Below are 24,145 nucleotides of genomic sequence, written 5' to 3' on the forward strand. Positions count from 1 at the left end.
TTTCAACATATATATAGGAGAAATGGTCCAAGTCTAGCCGACGTGGGACTCCACAAACATTAGTGTAACTTAATTTAGACACAATACTGGGCACTTAATTTTGGAAAGACTAAATGATTAAAAATAAGTCCTTTCACAGTTATTATATGGTTCAATTTAAATGAACAACTAAACTCATAAACACGTAATATTAAATGTTAATGTGTAACCCATTGAGATCCTTGCTACCCACTTAATGCATTTCGTTGGTAAGAGTAAAGAAGCATTATGAAGTTCGGTTATCCATATTTAATATAAAACCTGTTTGGGATAATTGCATTGTGTGAATGCAATATTAAAGATTCATGTTAGTTGAAAGACCAGATGAATCCATTGAAATCAAAAGATTTCACTCACTTTCCAGTAACCCGAAGGGATGCCCCTGGCTTGAAGTGTAGTGAATAAGAGTTGAGCTCTTGTAGAATAACCAAGGCACCAGAAGTTATAGTAGTTGATACCATTGAATCACCTACCAATTCACACACACAAAAAGAAGTACAGTATTGCAAGTATCTTGCATTAGAGAAATTTGAGCAATCATTACCCTTGTGTTTCAACATTTTTTGTTTTTGTATTAAAAGAAACACCAAAATAAAATAAAGTTGTTTTTTTTTATATCAAAAAGATAGTGTTTAGGGCCATTATTTGCAAAATGATGCAGGTTACCAACCAAAATTATTTCCAATCAACAACGTAAACATGGAGTCCTAATTAAACATTCAATCATAAGATATAATAGAAAAGCAAAGCAACTGTAGAAACTCCACCATTTTTCTTGGTTGCTACCGGTTAACACTGATGCGACTTATAGCAGGTGGATGAGCTAATTATGGAGATTTCCACAATTAACTGGTCAGAGTTAAGGAAAGAGAGTCTGTATTCATATAATATAGTTTTCAATTACATCAATGAGTTCTATATATATATACCACATATGGTGGTCGTTACTTGAAAATGGTTCGTTGTCGTCGATTTCAAGATGAACACTTTTTCACTTTGTTGCCAGTTCCTTTCCTTTAACGAGATTATGGAGTTCAAAATAACCAATCAAAAAAAAAATAACACATTTATAGTATCGATGATCTTTTCAGATATTCATCAACACTTCAGAAACCTAAAACAAGAAACAAACAAATTGATGTTGAGCTCAAAAACAAACCTTCAATGAAGATTCCATAAAGAATAGTTTCAATGAACCCTTGAGGGGTTAAACTACCTTGTATTACAACCTATACGCCCTTGGAAGGACTTCAAAATAGTTCACAAGCAAGGCAAATGAAACCCTAGATCAAGATTCTAGAACCAAGATCCAGCCCCACAAGGTTGATTACTGGCACCCCAACCAGCCCGCATCCTATGGGGAACGGAAGTTGACTTCGAGGAGGCGATATTTTAATAAAAGATGTATTACAAATAAATAACTTAAGGGGGTTAACTGACTACGTATACAAATAAAGAACTTAAGAGGGTTAGACTGAATATGGATATAGTACAAGATCATAACCACAGGTACACAACAACATCAATATCCAAATTAAGTAACAAACATACCAGGCTTGGAGCAGCCCAACCAACAGCAGCAGACAGAATAGTCATAACCTAGAAATCATTCAATCGACTTTCTAAGGCCTCGATAATTGGAACTAATATCAGAAAAATGGCAAGAGAATAAAACTTACAATTAAAGCTGAAAGGCACCCTGCCAAAACATATTGCCTGGAGTGACGTATCGTCAAAATCTAAAATCACGATCATAATGTGTTGTGAATAATGAAGTTAAATATATATTTCATTGGAAACTCAACATAACGAGTTTAATGGTTTTCCATCAAACAAACTAAAAAAAAGAAAGGAAACAAGATTCCAAAAAAATAGGATTAGCAATGAATGTTTTGTCTCTTAAGTGTAATATTACCTCCATCTCAAATTTTGAGAAATGTGTATATCCATTTTGAAGAAAAACAATGGTATGATTTTGTCTTATTTAATAACATGTTTCAATCTTAAAAAACACACTACACCAGGATTTGGCATAATGGCATCAAATAACATGGTGTAGCTGTTTTCTTGGACAGAAGTAGGTTTGGAACTCTAGAGATGACCAAAAGAAAGTAAAAAAATGTTATCTAAAATTTTAAGGTTCGATTATCACTTGCTTAGATATTATTGTTGGATCAAGCAAGACCTATAACTTAAATCCAATTCCTTCTGATAATTAAACTATACATGAAATAGAATCTAGATAATAAAATTCAAGATTGAATCTGTGATTCATATAGTCAAACTTCTGATTGTTTGCCAATGCTGTTCGAAATCAATAGCATATGATATATGATACCACAAGTGGAGCATTTATCGATTAAAGTTAATTAAATTCGCTACTGAAATCAAATTTCAAATAATACCCAAATGACAAATAAGGTTAATTAATAACAGCTAAACTCACCGCAACTGCGAAAAATGTCTTGTCTCCGATTTCAGAGAGCACAGTTATCGTAAGAGACTTGCTAAACCCCTAATTTCACTAGACACGTTAGAAAAGGCTTCAAATCACCATGCAAAAAAAAAAAACCGTTAAATTGAAATGGAAAAATAGAACTTACTTGAAGAATTGAAAGCGGAAGTTTTAATGAATACCTCCGGAAAATACAGCCATGGATGCCCTCATTGATTTCGAGCCCTAAATTGAGCATAAAGAGGTGATGGTCTGACCCGTGTTGTGGAATTTCTTGCATATAATGGTTATTAATGTAGTATAGATGGATGTTGATGAGAATGAGCGGCCCGAATCAGATGATGAAGATGAAGAGGAGGATGATCCTGGAAGTGGGGAGATCGATGGTGAGGAGAAGGGACCAAATAGGTTGGCTAATGAAGAATATGATGAGAGCGATGCACATATGAAGAAGCAAGAAAAGGAAGAAAAAACATTCTGACCTTACCCAAACTGGTCTCGACAGAAGGGAAATGCTGAAAAAGGAAACCAAGAAAGCAAGGTCTGACTATTGCATTTAAAGTCAATGCATTATGAGTTGTAATTAATAGATTTTTTAAATCATTGCATAAAATGATTGTATTTTGTCCTTAAAGTCTTGTATTTAAGACTTTATCTTAAATGCTTGTTTGTTAATGTAATATAGATATGCCGCATGCATGTCTTGAAAACTCACGACCTTACCATGTCTCATAAAGCCTTTGAGACTTATTTAAAAATTCCAAGTCCACATTACTTAACACATAATATTTTTATTTTTTTTAACAAACGCCGTGGATCCATCAATCTTGTAATTGCACCCTAACCTTAACTAAAGATCGCAATCTTGTTGGTAAATATTACCGTAGAAACGAATAAAAGCATGTGAGTCGGTCCAAAAAAGTGCTGGTTGCGTCTTTTTGAGTGGTTGCTCGCTAGCAATTGAAACCACCGGGTATATTCCTTTCCAATCCCTCCGGCGACCTCTTCCACCCGAAAATCACGCCCTCACCATTCGCTCTTTGTTTCCCCTAAATTAAAGCGATTATATATCCCTTATACCCGTCGCAGGACCACCATTGAATCGTCAAGATGATGATTATGATGGAGCACTCGATTTTTCCGGCCACCGAAGCGCTGTTATGACCACCGCCACATCTACTTCTCTTTTCTCCGATCTTTTATGATTTTCTTCTAAATTATCGTATATATATGCATCCCTTTTGCTGTGTTCCAGCCGATCATAATAATTCCATGCCTGCTACTCCCTCCTCCTCTGCCGTCCTGGGATCGGATTCCTCCAAGCCGATACATATCAACAATAACAACAACCACGATCATAACCACCACGTTGCTTTCAATACGGTGTCCGATGCTGCACGGCAACCGACGATGAGGTTGTCTGGTGGAGATCAGAGAGATGTCAAGATCAATGATATCGTAGGGAATGGGATATCAGGAGTTCTGCATAAGTGGGTTAATTATGGTAAAGGCTGGCGGCCAAGATGGTTTGTRTTACAAGACGGCGTGCTTTCCTACTATAAGATTCATGGACCTGATAAGATTGTGGTTAGTAAAGAGACTGAGAAAGGGTCAAGGGTCATCGGCGATGAGTCTTTCCGCCGTTTGTCTCGTCACCGTAATTCCGTCCTTAATATTACCAACTCTCATCGTCCCCACCGCAAGCCCGTCGGTGAAGTCCATCTCAAGGTCAATTCAGTTACCCTTCTGAAAAATTTCATTACATTTCAGTGATCACCCATCATCACAAATCTATCGATCGCAACCTATCTTTGCGATTTGCTTTGACGCCTAGCGGTTTTCCTTGATTAAAGAAAACAAAGCCTATTGTTTCTATGTAATTTGGGACGTGATGCTGTTTTTGAGTTGGGCTTTGGTGGCAATTTCAATTCTCTGACCATACATTGTAGATTTATGTAAAAGCTTCTATGTCGGAGCAATCTGCCTGTTCTGATTTCTGTTGGTCGGACTTTCTTGAACTTGTTTTCTTTATTTTCTACTTGATCTATCTACAAGAATTTTGTGAATTCCCTCTTTGCTTTTGTATTTGGATTCAGTATTCATTCTACATCAGCTTGAAGGAGGTCAAAAACCTCTTTCAACTTCACAGTTCCACTGATGTTTTTATTCTCTATGGTGAGAACTTGTTGGTTGAAACTGTTCTTTTAAATATCTATGAATATCTGTTTGTCTATGGTCCTGCAAGTCAAATTTGCGATATAAACATGCAAGGGGGATTCATATTGTGCATTCACTCTGTGGTATACGGGGTTCTAAACTTTGTCTTATAAGTTATTCCATTTGAATTTGATGGTTTTGCATATTACTTTTCTATGTACTGCACATCATGAGTTTGTTTCCTGCTACATTTTCTAGGTTTCATCCATTCGTGAAAGTAGATCAGATGATAAAAGATTTTCCATTTTTACGGGAACAAAAAGGCTGCATTTGAGGGCAGACACTAGGGATGATCGAATTGCATGGATGGAAGCTTTGCAGGCTGTGAAGGGCATGTTCCCTCGAATGTCTAACAATGAATTAATGGCTCCTGTAGGCGGCATTTCAGTGTCAACAGAAAAGTTAAGGCAAAGGTTACTGGAAGAAGGTGTAAGTGAGGCAGCCATCCAGGACAGCGAACATATTATGAGGAGCGAGTTTTCAGCAATGCAAGATCAATTAGTGCTTCTTAAGCAGAAGCACCTGCTTCTCATGGATACACTGCGAATGCTAGAGGTACATGTAATATCTCATTCAGGAAAAAAGTGTCCTACTAATTTGGGTTTACTCGAGTTTCTTTGTATTGAAGTTCTCAAACCTTTTGTGTTTGCTAATTCCGCACATGACTTATTTCCAGCAGGGATGTAGGTTATCATCTGTTAATCTTATTGGCTTGGTAGGTCATAATTTTTGTTTCATTTGGATTTGTATAGATGCAGGGTTGAGGAAAGTGTACTTTAATTCCTTTGGGTGACAATTGACATGAACTGAAATTGTTCATGAACTCCCTATTACATTAAATATTCTTACATAACTCATGTTTTTCTAGTACCCGATTTATGTTCATTATTAGGTAGTGACTATATCAACACCTGTCTTTGATTTTGATCTTTATCTGCCATTTAATTCCGTGTTCAACCACCTCCTACTCCAGTTCTTGTTAATTCTTGCTTCCACTTGCTAATAATTTAATAATATTGTAATTCATGGTGTTATCGACACTCTTCCTGACTACTGCATTCTTGGTGTACCTTGTCTAGGTTAGGCTATTCAAACCGTGATCAATTTTGATTCCTTCTGTCTGTTGATCTTGGCTCAGCTATTGCTGAAAAAAATGTGAATAGGTTAATCAAACAATACAGATTTACTGTTGAAGTCTCCGGTCAGAATTTATAGGTTAAGTACAGATAGCCTCTAAATTTCTTGCTTTAATGTTCTAATGTTCTTTTCTGTTTTTATTTATTTATTTTTTTGCAATTCCATTTGCTTGCCAGAAAGTGCATACATGGAGTTGTTGCAATTGGGGGGGGGGGGGGACATTATTGCTCTTCTTCTCTAACTCATATTAGAGTTCCAACTGATCCGTGGTCATGACCTTATCTTCTTGAGGCTATAACTTTCTTGCTCTAGGCCCCAAAATGCATATATGCTGTTGGAAAGTTTATATTATGTAGATTATTTCTATGGTATCAAATCATCAATTGATCTATCATGCATGCATTAAATTGAGGTAGAAACTCCAAGAAACATGATTTCATGAATGAAAAAAGCAATATCTTGAAAACCACAAGAGTCTGATCACAACTTTTAGTCGGTCATTTCTAATCAGAGACGTACATATCTTTGTCATTTAAACCAAAAAAAACAGGTTTTAGGTTATTCATAAGCCTCTCTTTATTAAAGGTTAGCATGCAATGTTAAGAAGCAGCTAGATTGAACAATTAAAATAGGAACAAGATTGAAAGACAACTGGCGGATGCTTGAAAAGTAAGGTTTCTGGCTATTCGAGAGGCTAGAGCTCTCCTATGAACATGCTATAAATATTTTTCTGGATGATTTTCTCACTCCCTCTCTTCCTTTTTTTTTACTGCTCTAAAAACCCTGAATTACTCTATCTAGAATATAACCTCTTGGTGGGCGTGGGCTTAGGCCGGTGCATAACATTACCCTGCCCCCACAAAGCCACCTTGTCCTCAATGTGGATGGGATCTTCAAATCAGCCTTCCATGCTACTTCATCTCCCCACCCAACTGCAAGTAGAGACAAAACTTCCCAAATCAGCCTCATTTCACCCATTCTTTTCAAAGCCAAAGTCGAAGTCAAAAGGTTTTCAGCAAGTCTTGCCATTTCTGTTATTCTACCAACTTATAGACTCGTTCTGGTTTTCTTGCCTCAAGCTACTCTCTACATCACCAGATTTAACAACCAGCAAATCGTTCTTAAACAACAGTTTTAGATAGGAAAGTAGTCTATGAAGCACTTGCAAGGCTGTAAAGTTGTCGCCCATCCAAGCCACAACAATGCATACTTTAAGCATAGGGCTAGTGCTGAATATTGGAAGTTTAGGATATCTCAAACTAATATGTGTGAGGACGAGTCCATATGCATCTACCGTGTTACGAACTGGAATAGCTTCCTTTGTTGTATTGAGATTTCTAGCTATAACATCCTTGGTTGGCTCATCCTCAGAGAGTGTTAAGCGCACGTGAATGGTGGCTCATTGAGAAGCTTTGACTATCTCAGGACATCGGGACAGGGCCTAATGTCCCCCGTGTTAACCCTCTTCCATCCCGATATGATTCTGATCTCACTACAAATCCCATGTGTGCCTTTCAAAGCGATAACAACTTGAGATCTCCACAAGATCTTTACTTGAATTTTGAAGTCATCCAGGACCTTTTCTTTTGGTTTTTCGGAAAAGTAAACTTCGCCAAAGAGGGTTTATAGAGTTCCCTTGAAGACCGCTAAACAAAATACCCCTTCTAGTGCTTTTGATCCCAAGGATTTTTTGTAGACAATGACGATTAGGAAGGGGGGCCTTGTATGAATCATATGTAGTTCTTTCATGTTATTTGACCTAATCACACGACCATTATAGAGACAGAATCACAGAGTGTTTCACCTGAGATGGACGAGTCGTATACACAAGTCCCTTCCCAATTCATACCTAGGTAAAATTTGACCAACAACTATAATCGCAGATGTTGGACGATTGAACCTTCTTGTTGAGAGAATGGCCTTATCAATTGCAGGAATGGAACACAAATGCATTTGGCCAACCAGTCTTGCACCAATCTCACACAAGTGATCTAAAACTTCACTTGAGGTTCCAAAGTACGAGAACAATGGTTAAACAAGATCAGATCCCAATAATCCCAATTGCTAAACAAGATCAGATCCCCCAATTTCCCCATAAGCTATTTCCCATGGTTCTTGATTCCATTCAGCTTTACTGGTGCCCTAGCATCTACAAGATCTTCATAAGAACTCATCTCTTTTCTCGTTTTCATAAGTTACAAAACCATAGGATGATTTAAACTAGAAATTTTAGCATAATCTTTCTTTGTTTTACCTCTAACTGCTATAGCAGTGTTGATTAATTACCATCATCAACAATGGCATGGTGTCTATAAATCTCTACCGTCGTTTCTTGAAGTAGATTTGCAATAGGATCAATATAACAAATTTCATCTGAGTTCCTGGTCTTGGATGTTACGATAACACAGTTATGGATGTAGCTCCATGGTTGGAAGCAATCATCCAGACTGACAAGCACGATGATGATGCAAGATGTGTCCTCCAAAAGAACTATAGCAGAAGCACCAAAAACATGGGAACCATCACCGGTCAATGCAGTCATTAAAATATTAATCACTCTAATAGTTTTTCGCCTCAATCGAAACCCCTCCATTTACGTTGCGCTACCTTTGTTTTCCAGATTCTTGATCCTTCACACAACGTTCCTACTCTTAGAAATTCTTGATCCTCTTTCACACTCCATTTGTCTCATTTTTTTTATTGAACAATAAAAGAAAAAGAACCGAATTTATAATATTTAGTTCCATCGCCAGGTAAAATGGAAAGGCAAATAAAGGTCTTCTTCTCTAAGCAGTTAACACGGTTGATAGCGGAAATCATGGTCCGGACCTTGATTTGAGATAGCGGTTATCGCGATGGTATATGGTGGTATAGCGGTAAAAATAATTATGTTCATAAAATATATATGAATATATATGAAACTCAAAATATTATATGCCTAATACATGTCAAGTCAAACAAGTCAAACCACACAAGCAACATAGTAATAGAGTTTATAAATAACTGCAATCCACAGGCTCGACATCTGAATTGACATCATTTACTACATGATTGTTAGTTTAGTCTTCAGCAGTTGGGGGAATCAAAGATGGACGGTAGAATAAATATTGGAGTAGGAATGGTCGAGCAGCGGACAGGGTTGTCAGGCTGTGAAATTCATGTGGACTTGAGCAGGAGCTGCGGACTCGAGCGTTAATTGAGCACGAGCTGTAGAGTGTGGACTAGAGCATGGGGGACCTATTAAGATGGCCACAAGGGTCGACTTTGTATCCAACTTCCACATCCAAGGGGGACCTATTAAGAGCCGAGCAGGCTCCCATGCACCCACTAACTCTTTTACTGTAAGAGAAAATTTAGGCGCCTAAAAGGTGCACCTGATTGATTTTAAGGGTGCTCTCATATATTTTGAGACCAGATTTATAGTGGATATCAAATTGTGAGATACAATTGGTTGTAAGTTCAATTCCTACATCTAGCAAATATTTAATTGTTGATCTTTTGAATTTTGCCTCCCCGCGCCCGTGGCCCTACAAAATATTATTACTAAAAATACTAGTAATAAGTATACATCTACAAGGATCGAACTCGCAACCTCAATTATAATTATAGACTTAACTTATAACCACACCCTTCTTGTTTATTGCTCTCCCATTTTGATTTTATTACTTTTCTTCATGATTTATTTCTTTTTTCATTGCAAATTCATCTTAAAAGTCGTTTTTTATCTCGTTTTCAAGGCAACATATATTTATTTCAATGGTTAAGGTCAATTCCATCTGAAACATGTATTTTGTTCCCCAAATCGACACAATTGACTTTTACCCGGGTCAAACCGTGTTGACTTTCCCCCAGGTCAAACCGCAGTTTTATGGATTCAGCTTAAAGGTGCACCCACTAAAAAAAATTCCTGGGTCCGCTACTGTCTATATCTCATACACTATTGATGATCCACTAGAGCTATGCTGTTAATTGCGCCCAAAGCGGTACTATTGCGGTTCGTGGTCAAGGGACAAATAGCGGTGGTCAAATGGTGGTCTGGAATAGCGGTCCCACGATTAGCGCTGCTATTGAACGCTAAATGACCTCATTCTAAACGCAAAAAAGCTGCCCCATAACCGCTATTTGTAGATAGGCGATTTTGGTGTTAAAAGAGTAATCTTGTGGGCTTCTATTTTGGACCTGCAATAGATTTTATTTTAGTCTAACAATACAGAGCTTCATTTTTCTTACTTTCTTGGACTTAGACACCATTATTCTTATTCTTTTGAGTTTGGACACCATCACTTTGACCTCTGGCTTTGAATAAAAGCATTCACATTGTTCAATTGTTTTATTTGGACTTGGACATCATTATTCCTATATATTTTTTATTGAATACATATCAGATGTCGAGTTATGATGCATCTATAAAATTCTAGTTATTATATGAACCGCTATTTTTGGACCGCTATACCACTGCTTTACCATTGCGATAACCGCTAATCACGGTCTTGACCCGCAATTTCATGTTTTGACCGTTGTAACAGCATAGCTCTGGAGGGAGAGAGGAATTCTTGCATACATTACATTCATTTGATGAGGGAGGACATTAGCATGTAGGAGATGTATATCACATAAAATTGTTATAAGAGATAATGCCTTATCTCTTCAACTGAGATATGTAATCATTTTGATTCTATTTCAAATCTTTTAAGTAACAACATAATTATCTGTTAGGATTTTCATGCCTCATGTCGTCGGATCTAGGGTTTGGGATCGCTTTCACTTGATTGGCCCCCAAATATCAGAAAGCCTGACACGTTTGATATATATGCTAAATTTGAGGAGCGTTAGATATATGGGTTATTAGCATTGATATTTCTGTTTTGGGGGGTTTCTATCTCTGCGTTGGCCCATGATATTGTTTTTCTCCCTCAAAGATATTCTTCTGGGTTTCTTTTGTTTAACACATCTCTTGTGTTTGTTGGATGGGGCGAGCCTTGAAGCAACCGGTAAGGTTGCTTCATTATGAGTGCAATATCACAGGTTTGAGTCGACCATTTTCTTTGCGAAAATGTAACACAAAGTTGCACAAGAATATTTCATTCCCCAACCTTGCAAAGCCGAGGAGCCTTGTTGCATTGTGGTCATCCTTATTATTTGTCCAGTCTAACGTCGGTTCTTTATTGCAACATCTGTTTCTTTTCCTCAATGTAGTATCAGTATGACTACCTTCCGGTACTTTATCAGTATAGAGCCTTCTATTCTTCCATTTGTTATACACTTCTACAAGTTATTTTTCTTTTTACAAATTAAATATAACACTATTATCTTTTGTAGGAAGTACTATTGTATTTATACTCTTAAATGTATGATGTATGGTAGTAGTAAAACGAAAAGACTCGAATGATTTGTACTACATTTAAAATCATTTTCATGTTTCGGTAATTTGCTCTCTGTTGCTTGTAGACAGAAAAGGTTGATCTCGAGAACACAGTAGTAGATGAGAGCCAAAGGCAGTCAAAGGAGGTTGGGGCAACTTCGAGACTAAAGCAAGAGAAATACAGTGGTAGGCTTGCGAAGTCGTTTTATTTGACTCTAATTGATTCCGTTTTCACTCTTTGACATTTAACAGTCTTTTTTTCCCTACAAGGTATATGATGATTTTATTGTTCGTGTTGGTAGTCTAGGAAGGCCTGACACAACCCAGGATATCTTTCTGTGGATTGTGGATGTGTGTCAATAAGGATATGCTCCACCACAAATCTGAAAAATGGCTGCTACATTAGTAGTAAATGAAAGAAGTTAGGACCCACATCTAAATTGTCAAAAGTATTGTGTTACATTTTTTTCTACAACATTAGTCATCCGATTTTAAGCAAATTAAAAGCTGTCATATTAAAATAATTTGACTGAATAAACATTAAATAAGGAGAGGATTTGCAGCTCCATATACTATGCTATAGAAGTAAAATGCTGATGGATCCATCAAAGATAGGTGATGGAAAACACAGGAATAGTGAAAAAGGTCGGAGTTTCATGCATTCAGGAGAGTTGGTGCATGGGTGCACAATCTAGCAAAATCCAAGCACGGATTAAGAAATCCAGAACTATCATCTCGCGTAGGCTAGTCTATCACCTTGATTTGTTTCATCATGATGTTTTCTTGTTATGACTTAGAGGTCCAGCAATTTTAGCTGATAAAAATCACGTCTGCTATTCACTCTATGCAATGAAAAGTTCATGGGCCATAGATGTTTAGACTTTTGGGAGGCTTAAATTCAACCATGGAAGGATTACATTTGATAGCTGGTAATCACATTCAAATTTGTAAAGTTCTGTAATAGGCACAATTGCAATAGTTTCTAAGGATGCAAAGCAATTATTATACACAAGGAAATTGATGTATGATGTCATCTTCTAGGCTATACGCTCCTCTTTTAGATAATGGTTTCTATGTTATTCGTGCCTTATCCTTGCCATATTTATAGATGGCAATTTTTCTCAACTAGTTTGTATGTATTGATCATATATAGCTTTTTTAACTGCTAAAGTGAACTCTCTATGAAAAATTTGAAGAATATATAAATTTCTCTGCTGCCTTCCCACTTCTATTTGACATCTTCTGTTATTTGCCAGAAGCAAGTGCAAGTGAATCTGAAGATGATAATGATAGAGGAGATGCTGCAGAAGAAGAGACTGATGACGAAGACAATGCATTCTTTGACACTCGGGACTTCCTGTCATCTGGTTCTTTTCGAAGTACCGGGTCCGACATGCGATCATCTTCTTTTTCATCTGATGACGAAGACCTTCAAGTTAATGAATCAGATATTGATGCTTCCATTAGATCAGTTGGTACTAACTTCCCTCGTGTTAAGCGGCGGAAGAAGTTGCCTGATCCTATTGAAAAGGAGAAGGGGGTAAGTCTTTGGTCAATGATCAAAGACAACATTGGAAAAGATCTTACCAAAGTGTGTCTTCCTGTATACTTCAATGAACCTCTATCCTCTCTGCAAAAATGTTTTGAAGATTTGGAGTACTCTTATCTTCTTGACCGGGCATATGAATGGGGCAAAAGGGTGAGTATTTTTCCATATGTATAATTTTTATATAAAATCAATTTACAATGAGAAAGAGGGTACTTTTCTAAGACTCCTTGAAATGTTATTTTAAAAAATTATGAGTCACCGAGTAGATTTTTCAATATGGTCAAAGAGTTATTTGTTATTTTGAACTACCTGGTATATTACTAAAATGCATCAATAAATAATGATAAAATGGTTGGCAAAATGGGAAAGACAAAATATTATTTAGAAGGGAAAATTTGCACTGAAAGGAACATTCTTTCTTCTGGTTCCAACTTTGAGAATCCTACTTCCTTAAGCTCTGTTTTCTGTCTACAAGGCCTCTGAAACAAAAAGTTATAGTAATTTTGTTTCAAAAGTGATTTTTTGTTCACGAACTTATAATGCGTTTTTCTCGTTACAAAGTTATAGTAAGTTCCCTCAATTGCATCAAAGACATGGTACGTTCGTCCGAAATGGAGTTTGAAAGCAGGTTTCCCAAAATAGGAAATCATAAGAAAGGACCTTTAACTCTGATACAATTTGTTCTATTTTGAATGTCTCATGTTCGAACTCCATAGAACATTTTATGCTCCCATAAATCGACCAAAATGCCTAAATGTCTTGTGAGTATGAAGTTAGAATAGCTGTACTTAGTTGTACTACTGCATCACAGCACTTTGTGGATCTCATCATGCACTCGGTCATTCCTTACTTATAAGTTGCCTAATATCTGCTACACATAATATATGATGTTAGCCTATATAACTATGGAAATCCGATAATTTTATTGTACAAAAATATGGATGGGCGCCACATAAGTTACATTAATTTCAATTGCCATTTGCTAATCTATGGATCATGTCATCTGACGTGAGAGGAGAGTTTTGTATGCAATTTGTAGTCATGGAGAAATTTTCCAATCTGTTCTCTAATTCATATTCAAATTTTCTTTGACCTTAAAAGTTGTAGAAAATACATTGATGTTTGATTATCAGGCGGGAAGTATTATTGTTAACCAAATAAATGATCGAGGTTACCTTAAAAGGATTAATTTTCATCATATGATCACTTAATGATATCGTGGCTATGAGTTCTAGTTAAATATGACGAAGGATGAGTGCATATACAACTACTTTAGTGTTGCAAGTTATGACATTGAGGGACCATATATCTTATAACCGGAACACCCAACTACTTTGTGTTCTCAGTATTATAGTTAATGCCCGATGGAAGAGAGATTTGTTAGGCATTAGTTCTTGGATGTGAGGGTTATGCATGCAAATAGGGCATGACCTGAAATATGTACGAAATGGAGGGAACAATGCTCTTTTTGCTCTCTGAGGCTTATCATATCGTACCATTGTTATTAAGTGTGGCAGTGAAGATGAAGGATGAATGGGATGGAAAGGCAAGTATGGATGTGGATATTTGTAGATAGTCTGAGGTAGGGTGATAAATGAAAGAGCAAAAGGATAAGAGGAAACACAGTTGATAGAAATATAACGGGTGTAAGCTTTTTACTAGTAGCTTTGATTAGCTTTGGTAGGAAGCAGTATGATCAGCATACTTAAAGCTCTTCTCTTGAAAACTGACTCTCATGATGAACCCTCTGATGTATTTGTGAGTATATACTGCAGCGTGAGTCTAAAGCTGAAAATATTATAAAAATCGAAGATGGAGGTAATCCCCTAAATCAATTAAGCTCCTTGAAGTCAGGTTATGTAAATTCCGTCATCCATATTCTTTATCTCCCATAATAAACTGCATATCTGTTTAGTATTGCTGTTTTATACTCCCCACACTTTTAACAATAGAAACCATCTGTTTAGGCAGCTATAACGTCAATGATGGTTTTGGAGGGTTACATCATTGGTGATGATTGACGATGCCTTCATCTGTAATTATGTGGCTGTGATTGAGTATGTGAATGCTACTATGTTGTTCATGTACAATGATTGGGGTAGTTTGGCAAATAGTTATAACAACGCACTAGTAGGCAGGGATAGTCATATTTGAGTGGTATATCGGATGAAAGCTTTTGTTGATTAGTGTCGAGTCAGATGGGACCATTTATGATTGTGGTGGCCTGGTGCCAGTGACAGCAGAGGCATGGTGGTAAGTTAGAGTGATAATATTGATGTTTGATACGGTAAATAAACTGAAGCATTGCTAAAAATAAGTATGAAATTCATCCCTGGACGAGGGTGGCTAATAGTTCTTTGATACATGATCACATTGAAACATCGTCAGCAATTTTCTTGCTAGAGTTAGGAATGAGAAGTTATAGATCACATGGAAACAAGACTAGTGGCCTATATGATCTTGTCAAGCTAATAGATGAGATTTCGTTACTCATGGATAAAATGGAAGTAGTTACATAAAACATGTGTACACGAATGAGGAGAAAAAAATATGCAGGTCTTGTACATAATGAAGTTGAAGCTCTAAATGTGGATTTAGAAAATTTTCTTCCTCATCAATGGACGTTAAATATGGCTGATCCCGCATGGTGATGCTTAGATGTAATGATAAAGCAGGGCATCACTTGAATTGCTATATTTGATCATAATTTTTTTAACATAAGCCTCGGATATGTGAAGCTTGAAAAGCCCTGGATTTCAGGATTTTGTTGGACACGAGAACTTAGTACCTCCTTTCAACCAAATTTTTATTGTGGACTTCCTGCTTGTTGGTCTTCCTTTTCTTTTCATATATACCTCATATACATCTGGTCATCTTCTGTTAATAATTTATCTCTTGTTTATTTGTGTATTTATCTGATTATTTAATTGAATGACTGCTACAGACTTCTTTGCTTTGAGTCTCACCCCTTTTATTATCAAATCTGTTTTAGGGTAACAGCCTTATGCGGATTTTGAATGTGGCTGCATTTGCTGTATCTGGATATGCTTCTACTGAAGGAAGAAACTGCAAACCATTTAATCCATTATTAGGGGAGACGTATGAAGCAGACTATCCAGATAAAGGGCTTCGGTTTTTTTCTGAGAAGGTTTACTTCTTATCTTCACATGAATCAATCTTATCATGTGTCATTTGCTCAGATCAATAGTTTTACACGACACATGATCAATATAGCTGTGTACCATCAGATATAAATCATTTGCACGACAAGTGTACCTCAAAAACAATTTTTGCTCTTAATGGAAGTCTTACCATTGTAATCACTCTTAAACTTGGAGCAGAATGGGTGGTGAACTTTAGTTCCCATATACACTAATCTTATTCACGAGGTCCTGTAATGCATCATACATTATTAGCTAATAGTTGTTCTCTTTTTTCGTCTGCCTTAGGAAAAGAGGGGACTTTTTAATGGGAAGGACATCTGATACAAAATTCTAAAGATAGAAAAAAATTACATGAGGAGGAACTCCAAAGACCGGGGATAATAGGCTAAAATGACAAAAAAGATGATTGTGACTTTTACGAAACCCAAACTTTGCTTTGACATTATGATTATCGATCATAAAGTGAGCCATTGTTTGGTTATTAATAAATTTAAACTAAACCCTACTTAGTTTTGACATTATGATTATCGATGAAAAAGTGAGTCATTGTCCCGTTTTTAATAAATTTAAAAGATATGTTGGATGGGAAGAACCCTCGTGGATGAAAATAATTGAAGGGTTAAATAGGAAGAGGAAGGTGTTACGTGATAAATTTAAAGATAGGCTGAAAGACTGTGAGCCAAATTTATTTAGTTCTTTTTACCTATGTATATATACTTTCCTCTCTATTTAGATGGTAACGATAGGAGAGACAAAAATTAACTGCAGAGAAATAGTAAGGTTATTGTTCGAAAGACATAATCGTATAAAATTTTAATTTAAGTTTTTGGTTTCAGGTGTACTGTTAGACCATTGGCCGATTCTCAAGGTTGAGACTAAAGAGATAGTGTGTGGTCATGGTTGTGCTAGATTTGCTTTCTGAACATATTAAATCGCTGCTTTTATCATGCTCTTATTTCTGATTGTAATTTTTCACTTTGTGTTTTATGAAACATATCAAGATAGGGCTTTTTACCTGCTTCTTAACACCTCTTACCCAGTGATTACCCAGTGAGAGGTTCTTACCCAAGTAAGAGATTGATGTTTACCAAAACAAAAACAAAGTTCTGACTAGTCACCATGCTCTGACCATGCTACGTCTAGAGACAGAACTGAAAATGTGTCCATCCAGAGACAGATGAGTTTTCCCTTACTTACCCCTTGCAGTCACCAACACTCCTGTCGATTTTGGAAAAATGGGAGCAACTACAAGAATCACAACCCTATCTTTATCTTCTACCTCCATCATCCATCTCTTCTTTTCTCCTCTCTTTTCCCAAAATCCACCCGTCTCAATAGAGTTTAGGGCTCTCTCCCCCACTGCTGCCGCCGCCACAATCTATATTACAGAAGAATCCTCTTTGAACACTCTTCTTGAACGCCTCAGAATCAAGCATCTCAAAGACTCGACGAGGAGAAAACTTTGGGGTTTTCCAAGAAATATAACAAGGAGAAAACTTTGGTGTCTTTGGAATTGGAGTTCAGAGGAGATGTTTTGGCTACTTTGAAGGAGATGGCGTTAGTTAATGCCAACTGGGATGGGATTGGTATCACATGTCCATTGATGATAGGTTTACTATATGGGGATATGTGATGTCTTTCATGAAAAAGTGTGGTTTGAATGCTTAAAAATATTATTTGGTTTAAATTATCTAAATTGTAATATGTTACATATATGTCGAGTATTAATATAATTCATAAGTAGAATAAGATTCAATAATATATGCAAAACTTTGGTAAGGAATAATTTTTGCTGAGTACATAATACAAAATATTTGGTAGATAATAATTTTTGGATAAAACTACTTTATATAGAAGCGTACAATGGTTATTCTTACTTAGTCGGTACTTGGTATAGAACATTTTGGTAAACAACAATTGTAATCAGAGCACTTACCTGAATCAGCACTTACGCATATAATTTGGTAAACAGCCTCATAATATGTTTTTAACATCTTAGTTTGTACTAACTTCTATGGTTTAATGTGTGAATGCTGCATTTGGTAATATTTATATATTTGCTTCATTAAATTTTAATATTTGTCATGAGAGAGCCTCCTTTCAAAAATGTGCATGTTTCCTACCACTCTATACACTATATATATTTTTTCTTCTTAAGGGACAGGGGAATGTCTTTTCTTTGGTGTGGAATATTCTGTTGAACCCTTCCAATTACTTGGTTTACTTATGCAACAGGTTAGTCATCACCCAATGATTGTAGCATGTCATTGTGAGGGTACAGGATGGAAATTTTGGGGAGATAGCAACCTGAAAAGCAAATTCTGGGGTCGTTCAATTCAGCTTGACCCTGTTGGGGTTTTAACTCTGCAATTTGATGATGGAGAAATTTTTCAGTGGAGTAAGGTACTGCATAAATGTTTATCGAATTTCCAATCTGTATGAGATTAATCTGATGTTGACTCTTCTTTCAGGTAACAACATCCATATACAACCTTATTTTGGGCAAGCTATATTGTGACCACTATGGCACTATGCGTATCCAAGGGAACCGCAGTTATTCCTGTAAGCTGAAATTCAAGGAACAGTCTATCATAGAGCGTAACCCGCATCAGGTTTTTCTATTTCTGCCATTGTTCTCAAGAGTTTACCCTCCTAGTTTATAACAGCAAAAGTAGGCAGGAGGCCTCTGTTTTATAATGGATTATTGTATGTGTTAGTGTATCACCATGTAGTGCCATAAAAAGTAAATAGCCCTCCGATAGTGGTGGGGTTTCTATTTCTTCTTTTCCAATTGGCTGGGGAGTCAAATGACCATTTATTTCTTCAAGAGGTCATTTGACTTCCCAACCATGAAAGCTAAAAATAATTGTACATTATTTCTTCAAGAAGACACTTGTATTCAATACAAATGAGATTTCATAATAAAAGCAGATAGGTTCCTTCAAACTTGAAAAAGATAGAATATGCATGCATCTCCTGCTATGTACTTTAAAAACACAAAAAAGGTAATAATTAAACTTTAACGGGTCTCTCTTAATCATGTTATGGCATTTCGTTACTAGTTTGAACATAATGAATAATCTTGAATGATTCAGGTACAAGGCGTTGTTCAAGATCATGCTGGAAAGACTCTGGCAACTTTAATTGGTAAATGGGATGAGAGCATGCATTATGTGAATGGAGACTGTTCTGGAAAGGGAAAAGGTGACCCGTATTCGGATGCTCATTTGCTCTGGAAAAGGAGCAAGCCTCCAATGGTTCCCACAAGATATAATTTAACGCGTTTTGCTATTACCTTGAATGAGCTTACCCCTGGACTAAAGGTATAATTATTACTTTGTTCTGTTTTTTTTAAGATGAGGTTTGTAAGCAATGTTTATGTATGACCTTCTAAAGTTGGTTCATTTTGGAAAGTCTCTTTTTTCTTGTTGTGATGTTTTCTTTATTTCAGGAGAAGCTTCCACCAACTGATTCACGGCTAAGGCCAGATCAAAGGTGTTTAGAGAGTGGGGAATATGAAATGGCCAATTCCGAGAAGCTAAGACTAGAGCAGCGTCAGCGACAGGTACACCTTTAATCTGTTTTCTTTCTTTCTTTTTATTGCCATGGGTTTGCTTGGTTGGTTGACCGTGTGCGATTCAGGCTCGGAAAATGCAAGAGAGGGGGTGGAAGCCACAGTGGTTTGCAAAGGATAAAGGAAGTGATAGTTTTGTTTATACAGGGGGTTATTGGGAGGCCAGAGAAGAAGCCAAGTGGGATTCCTGTCCAGACATTTTTGGACAGTTTTCTTCTTCAGATCAGACGTTAGATTAAGAGCAACAATTTTCAAGATATTATTTATTCATAGGTCTTGCTTCCTTCTTTTAGAGTATCTTGTGTTTTCTGTACTCTTTTTACCTTGTGTATTTTTGGTTGCTTTTATTTGGTCCTGTAGTTACCTCCATGCGGCCCCTCATTCATGGTCCTTTTTATTTCTTATACATACGTACATACTCCATTTGATATTGACATGCCATAAAGGTCAGATTCATCACCTCAATTATCAAAAATACTTGGGCTATTTGAATTTGTTTAATACCCACGTGATGTTGGCCCTTACAATTTTGTTTTAGGCATTGTCAAGCCCATGACAAGGAGCGAGCTTGCTTGCGATCAATTACATGTTGGCTTGAAAAGCTCTTGCGGGGCTCAAGTTTTTGGACGCTGAACCACTTTAGATTGTGGCTAGTAAAAACCATAAAGGTTGCATACATTACATTGGGGGTCACTGGGTTGGTTAAGAGGTGGGATGGCAGAAAGCCTTGCATCTCCATGTTTCATTTTTGTCTTTATTATTTTATTGGAAAAATAGTAAAGCGATGGATTATTTATATGTATCTATTAAATAAAGTAATGATGCTGGCCATGATTCACAGGAATATGTTGTAATCTTAGATAAGAGTGGGGAGGGTTACCGTTGTAAAAAGTTGATTGGTGAGACAAAGAAAACGAAGACACCAAGTCTGTATTTCATCCGTCCATACATACACTGAGAGCACCTTCAATAGATTCGGAGAAAATAAAGATTTTAGGTATGTTTTCTACTTTAAGATATTTCTATCAAATGGAGAAAAGTAGGAATGTAAAAAATCTTTCAAATTTGGAGTATCCTGAAAATGATTACAAAGAGAGAAATTCTATTAAATATATTTTATCAATAAAAAACTAAAAATAAATATTTAGAAAGAAAATGTATTTTATTAAATAAAATAAATATGTTAATAATATAATTAATATTGTGATATTTGAAATAGAGACTTTTGTAACCTTTTGACATATGATGCAATATAAAGATGTTTCTTTTTGAGATTTTCTTTTTTTAGCTTTTTTCCAGTCTTCTACGCAGGTTTGAGTCTTTTTCTTAGATTTATTTTTATTATTTTTTGACTTTTTTTGAAAGTCTTATTTTTTTTGGGGTATAAGAGCATCTTCAATTTTTACCTTCTAGATTCAGGTTAATGTAACACACTCAATTCTGAAAAGAACGACCAACTTAAAATTTTCCTACATTAAATAAAGGATGAATCCATTTCTTAATAATCAATGCTTGAATTACCTCAAATAACAAATCTATATTGAACATCAACAATAGGTAAACCAAACTTTACCCAAGTCTATATTTAGGGGCGGCGTTACTAAGCCTAACAACGGTCGCTATCTACACAAATGAAAGATATCATCAGATAACTAATTCCTTTTTTATGCCTCTAACTAGCACGAATCTCGTCAAAGTGTCACTAATATCATTTACCCCAAGGACCTGATACACATGCCGACAAAAGAAAAGAGGTTAGGCTTAACGCCTAGTGAGTTCGAGCAGAGCAGTTTTCATCAGTCATATGAAATGGGAAAACAAACAGAGTGTTATTTAAATCACAATTTTCAAGGTGAAATTATATTTAAAATAAAAAGCAATATGTTTCCTAAAACCCACCATTTTTAAAACACATTAACCAAAACACCATCAACATGAAACCAAAACCCAATAATCACACAAAACGTGATTGATGATTAATATCCAAATAACGAAATAATGAATAAAAATCTATTATCCAAAACATTAGTACATGGATACCAAAACCATAAATTATAATTACTCTTCAAACTCAAATCAACACTAAAACATGGATAGTACTATCCATGGATAACACCTACAGTGACGGGGGACATCTGTATTCGTTGAAAGTGGTGAGCACAAAGTAAGCGACACATCAACGTTATCAAGTATCACTTCAAGATTCAATTGACCTTAATGTCAATCCAAACGATAACACCTCATGTGGAAGAGTTCTTAGTGCCTACCCCCGCGGCTAGTACCTCAAGACTCAATAATCTTAATGCCTACTCTTTGGAGTAGCACCTCAAGGATCATGACCTTATTGCCTACCCCATCAGATAACACCTCAAAGCGCATGCTTCTTAGTGCCTACCACTTTGGGCACCACTTCAAGACTCAAATCCTTAGTGCCCACTCAACTAGGGCGACAACCTCAAAACAAGGACCCAAAGTCCAACCCTGCAATAACCACGGTCTCAAAGTCCAACCCTGCTATACTAATACAACTACTAACATGAGACTGACATGAACCAAAATTAATGACCAATGCACTAAAAACATGTAATATACAAATAAATATGCAATAACCGCATATAACTCCAAAACCCCAACATGGAGCAAATTAAACCGAACAAATGTCCCTAAGACTCATCTGAAACAAAACTGAAAGCTCAACAACTCAATAAAAGCCATTATAAGTCAATAAAATGCATTTTACCAAGTTTATGCAAACACATATTCCAAAAGTATGACTAACTCAAAAACCCACCATTAGTTGAGGCAAACCATTTTTCGAAGTACATCATGCATTTATATTTTCAAAATGCCTCGTAACATATTAACTTGCATTTTCCAAACTATTTATAAAACCAAATACATCAAAATGCATTAATGTCAAATAATCTCTATTTGTAGAATAAATCACCAAAAGGATACATTCTTGTGATTTCTTTATCAAAATGTCTAAAGCCCCCAAATATGAGCATTTCTCAAGATTTATAAACTCAATGTACTAAAAATACTGTTGATCCTCTCTCTCAGTGATTTGATGATAATCCCTTTTATTCTTAACGAAGTATTTTTGTTTCTGTCTTTTCAGTTCTAGCGATCTGTATTGAGTCTGTTCAGTGATCGCTGAAGAACTTGTATTGTAAATTCAACCAGCGACATCGATACTTCAAGAAGACAACACTCACACAAAAGAACCTTCAGCCAATGTCGAAGACTGAAACTGAAGATTAGAGACTGGCGAGTACGTGATCTGAAGCGGTATTTAGTGATTACAAGCCTGTCTACATATGTGTGAAGACTGCCTAAGCCTCGGCGAATGCTAAGGAGACCTTCAAGTTATTCTAGCATTCAGCGATCAGATTAAGCTTGCTAAACACGATTGTTGTTGTCTTGTCCTTATACACACAAAGGATAAACCCTTACCCTTTCTAAACATTTGTACAGTTGGAGCCGATTAGTTGACTCTATTACCCACCAACTTTATGAAATGATGTCTGCTTATGAATAGGCTTTTGTACTATTCACTGTAGCAAAGGACAAGCTTTCCCCTTAAGGCTTGACACGCGTTCTAACCCTACCATGTTGCATTTAATGCAACGGGTATAAGTAGATGTGTTATATCTACATGCAGAGATACTTTTAACCTAAACCTTACTCTGAGCTTTCTTGCGCTTAAGTAAAAGAACACACATCTAAGAACAAATACGCTTATCTTCAAGAGCAAGTTAGAATCCCTTTCATTGCATTCTAAACAAGTTCACTCCCAGAAAGAACTTACTTTCTTCTATTTCTTTAACATAAAATCTTTTCTTATTTGCTAAGATTAAGTGTGTAAACTTAAGATTGTTTAGATAGGTTTTTCTTACCTTATCTTTCCGCAAACAGTCTTGTAAAATATGTATTGATCTTCTCTTGTCAATATATATTTTAAATTTGAAAATATTGTGTTTGTATTCATCCCCCATTCTACAAACTGTTATACACATCTTGTAGACCCTAACGGGACCGACAAGTGGTATCAGAGCAGTGTTCTATCTTCTGTAGTTGCTTGGTTGTTTTTCTGCATTACTTTATCTTCTTCTCTAGATAATATTACTGCTTTTAAATGGCTTTGCAAAACACAAACACACACGTTCAAGACAATGGCTCTCTTTCCAAACCTCCCCGATTCATCCGTGACAACTTTAGTCTATGAAATAACCGGATGTCACTCTTTTTGGAAGATGTGGATCATGAAATTCCACACTATATAGAAAATGGACCATATATACCATTTGCTATTTCTCCGGCTGTTCCCAAAACAACTACGACTGCCGCGATTCCTGGACGGCAAATTCCAAAGCTCCCTCATCAGTAGAGTGATGAAGACAATAAAAAAATAGCTATAGACACTCGTGCTAGGTCTATAATAGCTATATTTCTTCCTGACGAGGTTTATCATTCAGTGATGAAGCTCAGGACTTCTAAATCCATGTGGGACACTCTTTGTATTCAATATGAAGGAACCTCTCAGGTTCAAGAATCTAGGAAGATTAATTTAGTAAGGCAATATGAAAGCTTTCTCTGTGGAAAGACTGAAACGCTGTCTGAAGTACATCAACGCTTTAATTGTCTT

The 24,145-nt window shown here is 36.3% G+C and overlaps 1 protein-coding gene across 6 annotated transcripts; it reads left to right on the forward strand.

The window, feature by feature from the left end:
- The first annotated feature begins 3,437 nt into the window (after positions 1-3,437).
- On the forward strand, positions 3,438-19,925 carry LOC112503729 (oxysterol-binding protein-related protein 1C-like). 6 transcript variants are annotated; one of them, XM_025107721.1, is made up of 11 exons: positions 3,438-3,651; positions 3,750-4,222; positions 4,910-5,266; positions 11,297-11,396; positions 12,467-12,909; positions 15,752-15,907; positions 18,159-18,326; positions 18,395-18,535; positions 19,019-19,246; positions 19,375-19,488; positions 19,566-19,925. In XM_025107721.1, exons 2-11 carry the CDS (start codon positions 3,767-3,769, stop codon positions 19,734-19,736), a joined length of 2,334 nt encoding a protein of 777 aa, XP_024963489.1. In that variant the 5' UTR covers positions 3,438-3,651; positions 3,750-3,766; the 3' UTR covers positions 19,737-19,925. The 6 variants fall into 6 exon arrangements, 5 of the variants coding, with proteins under 5 accessions (XP_024963489.1, XP_024963487.1, XP_024963488.1 ...); XR_003068068.1 differs by having other exon boundaries at positions 3,438-4,222; positions 18,395-18,485; positions 19,566-19,740; XM_025107719.1 differs by having other exon boundaries at positions 3,438-4,222.
- The last annotated feature ends 4,220 nt before the right edge of the window (positions 19,926-24,145 follow it).

This window comes from Cynara cardunculus, unplaced genomic scaffold, assembly GCF_001531365.2.
Source record: "Cynara cardunculus var. scolymus isolate 2C unplaced genomic scaffold, CcrdV1 Un_Scaffold_3688, whole genome shotgun sequence".
In the NCBI taxonomy this organism is placed as follows: domain Eukaryota; kingdom Viridiplantae; phylum Streptophyta; class Magnoliopsida; order Asterales; family Asteraceae; genus Cynara; species Cynara cardunculus.